The following is an 11,868-nucleotide window of genomic DNA, read 5'->3' as shown; positions in this document are numbered from 1 at the left end:
TTTCATTCACTATCTAAAATTGTTTCTAAAAAAAGAAAATTTTTATTATTTTCTTAAATTTTTTTGCTGCACTGAAAAAAAAAATTAACTTGATTCAAGAGAAAAATTCTTGAACCAAGAATATAATTTTGAAGAGGGTAATTGTCTTGAATCAAAATGAATAATTCTTAAATCAAGTAAAATTTCCTTAAATCAAGAAAAATTTCGTTAAATCAAGAATTTTTCTACTCAAATCAAGAATATTAAGTTCTTCAAAATTATATACTTGATTCAAGAACATTTTTTTTTCTGTGTGTCCCCATATTGAATATTTATCCATAAATAAATATATTCCTGCATCATATGGTCGAAAAAACAATAGTTTCGTCATATGGAATTATTTTAGTTAACTTTTAGAATTCTTAATGTTCAAATGGTAATTAAAGAAATAAATATGGAAGGGTTGATTATTTTTTAATATGATAAAGGATCGAAGTTTTAATAAATACTTTCTCCTTATAGTTATCATGAGCCCGATCGCTGTTGAATAATTAGAGCAAAAGTTATAGACAATGAGATTTATTTTTTCAGAAATTAATTTAAAATACTGCAAAATAAACAAAAATATTTTTTTTTTAAGTTTTTTAACTAAAAATCTTCTATTCAACTATAAAAGATGCTTCATTAATTTTTCCCGAACTATTTCTTCAAAAAGATGATTTTTTGATGTATTTTACGTTTAAAAAATGACCTTACACTTCTTAGCGTTGACTGATATTTTTAATTCAACTTTGACGCTTACTAATATTTAAACAAATAGACGGGTGAAAAATTGTTTAGTACAATATTTATTGGAAACCTTATGCTCTATAATTTTTAATAAATTCAATTTTCTTTGAAAGACCAAAAATTTCGTACAAATTTTTGAAGAAAATTCTTCTATGAATGTTTTTCATTTTTTTATATGATCTGTCCATCAGGGTAGTGACTTTTAAAAAGTAAGGAATTGAATGACAGGAAATGGTTATTTTATGATCGGTATTTTATATTAAACACATGACCCACGCGTTAATAAGGACCAATTTTCTCTTTTTATCATTCACAATTTATCTTTATGCTTGGAAATTTTTATTATGTTTATTTATCAAGTTTAATTATTATGCTTCCTTGATACACTTTTTATATTCTGTAATTTCAATAAACCATTATGACCAAAAACTCTTGAAAACCTTTCTGATGATTTTCATTTTTTGGAGAAATTTAATGGTGAAATTAAACTAATTCTATGTGAATTTTTCATTAATTTAAGACTCTGAAAGTAACTTTACATTTGAATAGTTATAAAATTTTTTTTACCATACAAATATTTACAAAAAAATTTTTTTTAAATCCTCATGTTAAAAATTTAAGGATTTAGAAGCGCAATTTTTCTAAAATGTTTTTTATGCGCCTTTATTTCTTAAATAAAACCACAAATTTAACATTTTTATAAAGATTTATTTTTATCGTAAAAAATACCACAAGAAATTTGAATGCTTTTATTTTAAAAAATTTATGGATAAATTCATTCCACAAAAAAAGTTGATAGTTACATAAGAAAATCTTGAAATTTCCTAAAAATTGAATGAAATATTTTATCACCGTTACATTTAACATTTTTAACACAACAGGTTTTGATTTTAAAGTGTCCAGTGCTAGTATATTTAACTGGACTCCAGTTATTTTTTAAAATTCAGATTTTTCCTGGAACATTAAAGATGCATCTCAAGTTTTATGCCTCGTAGTTTTTAAATTTTATAGCTACTTCTTAAAAAATCTCCAAACTTTTATAAAATTAAATATTCCATACAGGTTAAAAAAAAATAATAATAATCAATATGCCGAATTTAAAATAATATAATTAATCACAAAATGTTCATGATATTGAAATTGAGAGACATCTGATAATTTTTAGGATTGTTTCAAGTAATAATTAACAAAAAAAAATCCGTCCGTAGGAATTGTAAAAAAGTATAGCAAGAATGATTAAAAATAATTATCTAGACCTAAATAATTTGTTAAATAAAATGTAAAAACGGTAATGTGTCTTCTGATGTGTCATAAATTTTCCTTAAATTGATTTCTTCTTTAAACATAACCTCTACATTTAAATGACCAATTGTATTACAGAAAATCCACGATAAATTATTAAATTAATCTATTAAACACAATAAATTAACACTTTGCAATAAATAAACAATAAGTATATAAATATAAATAATAAAACAATAAAATATTAAATGCAAGTTTCGAATACCTTATACGCATGGTCGATTATATACATTGTTTACACTCGTGAGAGAAAAGAAAGTAAAGCAATACAAGTAAAGAAGATGGAGAGAGTCATCGGGAAGAATCTCGAATTTTTTGTTTTATTTTTTGCTTGATTTTATTTTCATGGCATTGCTTTGTTAATTATTTTCTCGGTTAAAAAATAAAGTTAGTAGGTATTGTAATAGGTAGGAATAATTTATAACTAGGCCACTAATTCGACACATTTTTTATGTTTTTCAGACCAAACGTCTCATAACCTAAAATAAAAAAACGGATACACTGAATAACGATGTGTCACGAACAGTAATTTGTCTTGGTATCATTAAGACAATATTTAATCCAGTGGGAATTAACGGTAGGATATTACATATAAATATATAAATACATAAATAAATATACTACAATAGAGCAGTATAGTAATTTTCAACACCTAATTCATTGAATCCTCATTTATTATTTACCGTACGATGTAAATTAAAATTACATGTTGTAGGTACTTAATAAATTCCTCGATAAAAAAGAATCAAATTAACTTGCTTATTATTATTTATTTTTCAGATTTTTTTATTCAATTGTCCAGTGAATATTTAGACCATGAAAAGTATGAACATAAGACTACTCAGTGAGTATCAGTATTGTCTTTATTATCTTTTATTATTTTGAGATAAATGTAATTGGTTTGAAAATTTATTAAAGAGAGTAAATAATTTTAAAAGTATATTTTCATTTTATTAAAAGTAAAATTTCGTTGGTTTGTTTCAGATTTATTGAATTCGAGAATAAATTACTGATAGCAGCATTGGTAACAGTTATTGGTTATCGATGACCGTTGATTGGGTTTGAGAAATAAAATCATCGGTATCGTTAATTGTTAATGAAGAAAAAGATAACTTAAAACTAGAAATAAGTAATAAAATTACGTTGGATCGAGCTAAGTAGACCTTTAAGGCTCGACTAAGGATGGACAGGTACATGAGTGATTGGCCACTTCCATTGAAAATAGTACCAAAGTCAGGCCTTCATTGGACGTACGGTTTATCCCCACGGTGCCCCACGCAGGCTATATAGAAGACCCCTCAAGGAATTTCATCTTCAGAACTGAGAGTCAGTGTCAAAGTAATCTACCTGGAAATATCTATGTAAGTACTTGTTTTTCCTTCTAACATCCCTTTTAATAAAATATTTTTTATTTGTTTATAACATTTAACAATTTTTTATTAACCCTTTATGATAAATAATAACTAATAACCCTTCTATTGTTTATTATAATTTTATATTAAAATTCAAATTTAATATTTTTATTCAATTTTATAAAGTAAGTAATTTTTTTTTTTCAACTATCACGAGTTAAATTTGTTCTTTAAATTAAATAAATTTTATAAAGTTCAAAAATTAATAATTCACTTAAATTAATTTAATGAATTTTATTATTTAATTTTATTTCTTTGCTTTATTTTATTTAATATTATGAGAATACGTTCCTATATTTTTTTTAATTCAACATAAATAAAATTTTGTCTATTAATTTCTTTAAATAATATATTTTTATCAATAATGTTTACTTTTTGAATTATATTAATTATTATTATTTAATTTTACACATTAATTGTCTCATTTACTTAGAATAAATTTTGATTTTAAAATATTTCATAAATTCATTTTCTTCCTTCAATTTTATGCAATAAATTTTTTTTTGTTAATTTACGGTTCAAAATTTTTTATCAATTCTAAAGTGGTAATAATTAATTAAACTTCAGTGTCACTAACTAATAATTTTACATTTTATAAATTTTATACTCATAAATTTTTCAAAAATTCTATTCAATAAAAAAATCAAATTTATTCCTCATATTAAAATACATTAAAATTTTTCTTTTATTTTAAATTAACTTTTTTTATTTCAAAAATTAGATATTTTTAATAATAAAAATTGATTTCTTAATTGAAAACAGTGAAAACATTAATTTATTTTTAATTTCAATGGAAATTCACTAGCAAATATGTTTCTAAACCATAAAATAGGTATCTCTTGATAATAAATATAAGAGTTTACTTATTAAAAAAAAATATAATCTTTTATTATACTATTAAATATTATTTTATTTACTTTTTACCTTTTTTTATTACACTCATTAATAAATAAAGTAATTAAACAGAAGCTTAACTAAATAAATATTTGTGAAAACGCGATCAATTTTAATTGTTTATTGTTTATTATTTATAAACATACAATACATATTTATCAGTGCAATTATAGAATATTGTAAAAAAATAGGCGACAGTAGGTCGCGACCCGATTCATGAGTAACGGTATATAGTAAGTTCAATGTACCCGCACGATTGGAAGTGGGCTAACGAGTGATCGCTATGAACTTACCGTCATATGGCCTTAACCGAGCTGACCCACTTTCATGGTCAAGGATTTCTGACTACTCTCATCACTCATGATAATAACAATAATAATAAATTTAAAGAACGTGTTGTGTTCATTCGAATCGATTCCTTAATCATCAACCTTACTGTAAAAATGCCCACTTTAATCACATACCGAGTGGTTAAAAAATAATGTAGGACACGGATACCACAAACAGGATTCTCTAACACTTATATTAAATGTCTTGTGTGAGTCATATTGACGCACGATCCATTGACGAGGAGAAAGTCTGTTGAAGAAACTTCAAATTAATCTCGGTTTTTCATTTCTTTTAGGATGCAGTACAATAAATTCGTCGCTCTTTGCTTGGTGGCTATCACCTTGGGCCAAGCTGCTTCACTACCCCAACATCCTGTCTATCATCCTGAACAGTATGCCCAGCAGCAGGTTAACGCTAGAGATGAAAGAAAATTCGCTGAAAAACCAAATGCGATGAAGAAAGTCGCTCTTGATGACATTGATGATATTGGTTCTAATCAACTTCAGGTACTTATTTTTTTTTGCTGTTCAATAAATACCAATACTTTAAATAAGTTTTGAAGCATGAAATCTAATTTGAGCATTAGTATTTTACTTACAAAATAAATTTATAATAATTGCAGTGATTGAGTAAATTATTTGATCGATAAATGAAAAATTTACCGGATAAAATCACGTGAGAATGATTGTTTATTCAAAAAACTTCGAGATGTTTATAAACAAACATAATATAATAGCAAATAATATTATAATAAATACTTGAACTTACATTAACAATTTTTCAAAATTTCTACATGCAAAATTTTTTTGAAATTCACTTTTTTATAATTTATTTGTTAAAAAAATTGTGAAATGTCTGTTTTCTTTATTATTATGACTTCATATTTTGTATTTACAAACTCTGCTTAAAACTTCGTAAATAACCTCAACTATCTTGAATGCAGTTGTTACTTTTCAATCGAAACATGGAAGAGTCAGTTTTTCTTAAATAATTGTACGGTAAACTATTAACTGTTACTTTGCAATAATTGAGTCCCCACATTACCGTAAGACGTCTTTCACAAAAACAGTATAACTTTATCACGAGTTTATTCCAAAAATAGTTATAAATTTTTACCAAGATTTTCTGTTGCACTAAAAAAAAAAAAAAATAAAAAGAATTAGCTTGATTTAGAAGAAAAATTTTAATTAATTAATTAAATTTAACTTGATGAAAAAAATTTTCGTCTTGATTTGAGACTACAGAACTCTTCAGAATGATTTTCTTGGTTTCAGAAATTGAACCAAGTAAGCATTTTTTTAGTATGCTCTTGAAACTACTTATTTCAAAATTTATTAACAGAAAAAAATTATTTTTCATTAGGAAACAAATGGGACTGGATTTTCATGGTCAAATATGTTGGGAATGGTGATGCAAATGTTACTGGGACCAACAGCCAGTATCACCGGACCAAGCAAGAATGACATCGATGACGGTGCGCCTTCAAGCCCATGGGCAAATCTTTTGACAATGGGCTTGAGAGTATTGACAGCTATCTTGGGTGGAAACCAACAAGCAGACGGTATCGACAAAGTTGACCACAGTCCTATGCAGGTAAAAAATAAATAATTAATTATTAATCATTAATTATTTATGCACATAATTGTAGATTATACTTATCCACTTGTTCTTCGTGAAAGCATCTGTCCTAATATTATCATTATTAAAAAACATGAGACTGAATTTAGCAGCAACTTTTCATTTATTGTTAAAAAACAAAAAATTGATAGATGTCTTCTAATTTCAGTGTCATTTAATCACTACAATTATTATTATTTTATGATAATTATAGTTGCTGTACATTAGAATAATTTTCTTCTCTGAAAGGCTTTTTAGTTTTGTAAATATAAATAATGTGTTGTTAGTATAGTTAAGTAGAAAGACAGAAAAGCTTTCACATGAAAACTCGGGCTCACTCGAGACACTTTTTCTCTCAATTCTAATTTTTATTTTTAAATTATCTTAATAATTTCTGTCACGCTTGCTCGTTAAAACTTTCCATTAATCTGTCCAGGACATGTGCTCTTCTATTATTTATTTTCTCTTTCAAGCTCTATGAATATAAACAATCTGATAACTTACATAGAAATTTATATTATTTATTTCGTAATTATAGTTTACGTAAACATAATTACAATTACAATTACTAATTCTATCGAAGCTTAAATCATTTGTACAATTAATATTAATAAATAATTAGTACAAAAGTTTGAAAATAAAATGGTTAATTGTGTGGAAAAAGCGTCTCTATTGTAAATAAATATCTGACAATCATTTAGAAAAAAAATTCCCTGGTGTCGGTTGTCTAGGGCATATTGACAGCGGTGCTGGGTGCGTTTCTAGGACAGGGAAGACATCCTGATCAGGTGGCTACCATGGCAAAACAAGCTACTGAGGTGGGTATCAACTATTTTGCTGATATCCAAAGTTCAATTTTCTTAAATAATTATTATTACACGGAAAAATCAAGATACTTCAACAATTAACGTCGAATTTTTAATAGAAATCCTAATTTGTCTTGATACGAATTCTGAACTTGTTCCGCGCATGCGCAAAACTAGTTCTTCGGTTTCATAATCACTAAATTAGGAAATAATGCATTTAAAAAATATGAGTCATTTTTGTTTTTATAAATTAAGTAAATAAAATTTTTATCAGTCAATGTAAATAATTGTTTTACTATAAAATAATTGTAATAATTAGTATTGCGTTATTTACATAAGAACGGAAGAATGAATTAGAAAATTTTAAAAATAAAACTAACAGCTATAAAACTATAAACTACTGTATCTTGCTCCCTAGTGATAACGTCAGCATTATATATCGCAATGTCGGTAGCTTTCACATTGACACGATGCGGAATAAAGTGCACCTTGTATTATCAAGTACAGGTGTGGGTATATACTTGGTAACGGTACAGCTGACAAGATAAATAGTGGTTTTTAACACGTGACATCCGGACATTTCTTCACTCTCTTCGTGGCTATTTTTCTGATGTAGATATATCACATATTTCTTTCTCTTATATCTTCGCCGAACTACACTATATTGGATTAGGTTATTAAATATATATATATTATATTTGTAAAATACTTGTGAAATGCACTTATATTAAGAAATAGGAAATAATTTTTTTTTTAATGACAATATTATTTTTATTTACAAAAAACTGTTTATTTGTATTAATGCATTTACCTTTGGGTTTGTTTATTTTTTTAAGCAGTTTATAAACATTGTAATGAACTTATTGGATGCATTAAAGACATCATTCTCCCATCGTTCATTGACTGCACGATCATTGGGTAAACGTGATGGTATGTCTGAGGCTGCTGTTGCTTCTATCACAATGTTAAAGGTAAAAAATTTTTTATTATTATTCAAATTAAGATTAATAAAAAAAGTAATATTAGTCAAAGACTAGTTTTTATTGGTTCGCATTCTAGTCATTCAGAAATTTTAAAATTTGATCTAAAAAATGTTATTTAATTTTTTGTAAAATTATGACTAAAACTATTTTGGTAAAATAAAACAATAATTAAAATTGTTTAGGGTTACATGAGATCGATGAAATCCTTCAGCAATGTTGGCAGAATGGAAGAGGAAGGACAAAGAGGATGTGCTGAGCGTGCATTATGTGAAGCGAGTGCTGAATGTGTTGCTGACAGCCAAGGAACATCAATGATCTTCTGTCAACTTGGTTCATACGCCACGAGTTATCTTCTTCAACGACAAAGTGGTGTTGGTTTTGAGGCACTCTTCGAAGCAGGCAGACGTGGAAGATCCGGAGAAGATTGCAGAACACTCTTCATGGACTGTAATGCCGTCTGAATGAATCTTCCACAATCATTATCATATTAGGTCAATAATACTCGTAATGCCGATTGCACTAGATAATAATTTAATAATTTATTTCATTAATTATTAAAACAAAACAATAATCACAATTATCGCGTTGCGCTAAAATTACCATTATTACTCAATCATTTGTTTTCGTAGACTGAGCAAACTTCGAAGCTTAGCTAAACCTTTAATTCATGTATTTTATTTAATGAGTTTAACTAAACTTCGACGAATCGAGCTAATTTTTATTTATTACTTAACTATTATTAATATTATTATTTATATTTATTTGATCGATTTTATTGTGCGCACTATATATTTTTTTCCAAAAGAATAGAGTATATTTATAGTTGTATGCATGATGCAAGTTTATTCACGTGGTATTATTTAACGTCTGCCGAGAATAAATTTTTTTATTTATTTGCGAGAGGAAGATTAGCTGAGATTAGCTGGCTTCGAAGTAGACAGGCAAATAATTGGCTTAGATTAAAATTCACAGTCATTAATTAGTTTTATTACTAATTAATGGAATTTTAATTGAGGATTAGCCCTCTCTTTTACAAAAGTTAGTATCTCAGGACGAACTTTGTTTACTGAAAATTGTTAAAATGTATATATTTATTTTCTTTTTATTGTTTCATTGTCAAAATACGAGACATTATTTAAATTAGTTTTTTTAGATAATAGAATGTAATTAAGTTGTATGTACGTGTAGTGTGATTGTAATCAATAAAAAACAATATTTCATATTTAATGTTCATTTTATTTTACCTTTAAAATTCATCTCACGGGTGCATTTCAAAATATGCCACACTTGAGTTTTTGGCGTTAAATAAAAATTTTATATTTTTGTTTGTCACTTTTATCTGTTTGAGACGTTGAAACTCGAGTTGTCAAGTTATTTTTACAATTATAAAACTTGAGTAGTCATTTTTATAATTTTTATTATTAATTTTAATTAGAATTAATTAAATATTTAAAAAGAAATATGATTATATATAATAACAGTAATCTTCATAGGACTAAAATTAATCTCTGTACCCATAAATTATTGTAATAATAACAGAGGATGATTAATAATCATAATAGTAAAAAATTTTTTAAATATAATAACATATTATATTAAACAGAACAATCAATATTAATGTATGTCACATTATTCGATGCCACAGATGAAAAACATAAAGAAATAAAGTATTAACAGACTACAAAATTAATTAAATACTGCGAAAGGATAACGGAAATGATAAAAAAATCTTGATAACAATTTAAATTTAAACTAAATCTACTGACATACCTAGTGGACGTTTTTCCGGAGCAAGGATCTGGAAAAATTTACGGGTTTTTGAGTCTTCATAAGCCGTTAAATTATTTATCTTTCTTTCTTCTAAACAAAGTAACCTTAGGTGAAGAGAATTACACCAGTGATGAAACTGCAGTCTTGTGACAAACCTGAGGGCATCAACATTTCGTTACGTCAAAAAAGAATAAAAGTTGTAAATATTGTGAAACTTTTTTTACGTAAGAGTTATTGTCATTAAATTTTAGTTCCTGTTTAAATGACTTTCAAGTCTCTGTTTAATTGGGGAGGATCAGGGGGACACTTCAAGGGTCCTTACGTTCCACTTGAACGATGGCAAAGTGGATGGGAACATCCGCCTCACAGCCATGGTCACAGTCATGGGTAAGTTTGTTTGTTGATAATGATAATTTAAAATTGTTTATAAAGTGTTGGTGTATGATATTGATATTAACAAACACCTGTCAATTTTTTGGATTTTTATAAAAACTCAATTGTTATGGAAAAAATTTTGACAAGAACATTTCACACCTAGAAATTTAAAAGAATTACGAGTGAAAAAATTATGAAAATTAATTTAGCAGATATTTAATAATTTTAAGAATTTCGGTGACAAATAAATTATTGCAAAAAAATTGACATGTAGAAATCTAAAAAAATTTTAAAAAGCAATTTTTTAATAATAATTTTTTCTTACAAGTTTTTTTTTGTTAATAAAAATTAAAAAATGGTCAAGTGACTGCTAATTTTAATGTCATGAAAAAATGAAAAAAATATGTTTTTTTATAATTGATTTGTAATAAAAATAATAAAAGTTGTAAGACTTCTTCTGCTAATTTCAGTACCATGTTGTTGTCCATAATTTTCATTTTTCATGTAAATTCTTATTATATTTCAGGCATCATGGAGGAGGTGGTAAAGGTGGAAGTGGAGCTGCTTTGAGTGCTCTAGCTCTCTTAGCCTTTTTATTTTTTATTAACTGTATGCAGGTAATTAGAGATATTTCTTTCTTCGCTCATAATTACGGTGTTATTATTTTTAAAATAAGCTTGTTCTAATTTTTTGTATTTACCTTCTATTACGATCTATTTCAAAAGTGGGATCTAATTGTAGTTATTAGATGATTAAAAACCAACAAGTTTGACACAACAATATACTTTAGAATAAATATACGTAACATAGATGAAATTCTCTGCGTCCTAGTTTTTTTCTTGTAACTTCAGTTTGTCTGCTTCGATAATCTATAACTTTAACTTGGTTGTTGGAAATAAAAATAATAAATGGAATTCAGAAATTGGTATATCAACTTTTGGAATAATTCTAAGATTTTTTTTAGCAGATCATTTTGCTCTAATTCGCAGTTTTTCTTTCAATAGCATGAAAAAGATAAAAAATTGGTTTATTTGTTTCTTCAGTCGTGTAAGTCGGTATTTTTGTTATATGAAATAATAATAATAGTAAATATTATTTTTAGCAATCATTAAATGACAATACTACAGCAACAGTATCAACAACAACTACAGCACTACTAGTTCGTGACGATGATGATTTTATATCAAGCGGAGTGGAAAGAAATCCAGCAAAATTAGTAAAAACAAAGCAGCTGCCTCTCACCCCCAGAAACAAAAGGTCTAAGTTCGAAAAGGGCGACATGGGAAGCCACCCAGATCAATACTCTTAGTCCTTTTATTGTAAACTGCTGATGTAGTGTCTATCAAAGAGAATAAACAAAAAACAATAACTTACATTCAATACATACTAACATTAACATTAAAATTAAAAAGCATGAAAAAAAAATAAATTATCAAACATCATCAATATTTTCATTGAATCGTGATACAATCACGAAAACTTTTATATTTTATTTATTAATTCTTTTTTGTTGATTCGATAGTCTTATTTACATAACATTAGAAACATTTAAATATTCTTTAATTCTCACAGTCGTAAGTCTTTAAAAATAATGATCATAAATGTTTATAC

General features: G+C 26.3%; 2 protein-coding genes across 5 annotated transcripts; both read left to right on the top strand.

The window, feature by feature from the left end:
* The first annotated feature begins 3,229 nt into the window (after positions 1-3,229).
* On the top strand, positions 3,230-9,334 carry LOC123263219. 4 transcript variants are annotated; one of them, XM_044725810.1, is made up of 6 exons: positions 3,230-3,431; positions 5,002-5,212; positions 6,069-6,299; positions 7,055-7,141; positions 7,966-8,100; positions 8,295-9,334. In XM_044725810.1, coding segments are annotated over exons 1-6 (945 nt in total). In that variant the 5' UTR covers positions 3,230-3,429; the 3' UTR covers positions 8,574-9,334. The 4 variants fall into 4 exon arrangements, with proteins under 4 accessions (XP_044581745.1, XP_044581746.1, XP_044581747.1 ...); XM_044725811.1 differs by having other exon boundaries at positions 3,233-3,431; positions 7,969-8,100; XM_044725812.1 differs by lacking the exon at positions 7,055-7,141 and having other exon boundaries at positions 3,239-3,431.
* Positions 9,335-10,001: 667 nt separating this feature from the next.
* LOC123263218 lies at positions 10,002-11,654 on the top strand. The gene is made up of 3 exons (XM_044725809.1): positions 10,002-10,269; positions 10,784-10,874; positions 11,360-11,654. The coding sequence occupies exons 1-3, from the start codon at positions 10,145-10,147 to the stop codon at positions 11,564-11,566; spliced, it is 423 nt and encodes a 140-aa protein (XP_044581744.1). The 5' UTR covers positions 10,002-10,144; the 3' UTR covers positions 11,567-11,654.
* The last annotated feature ends 214 nt before the right edge of the window (positions 11,655-11,868 follow it).

The sequence above is a fragment of the Cotesia glomerata genome, linkage group LG4 (genome assembly GCF_020080835.1).
Source record: "Cotesia glomerata isolate CgM1 linkage group LG4, MPM_Cglom_v2.3, whole genome shotgun sequence".
Taxonomy (NCBI): domain Eukaryota; kingdom Metazoa; phylum Arthropoda; class Insecta; order Hymenoptera; family Braconidae; genus Cotesia; species Cotesia glomerata.
Note: the sequence above shows the minus strand (reverse complement) of the source record. Positions and strands in the feature narration are given on the sequence as shown.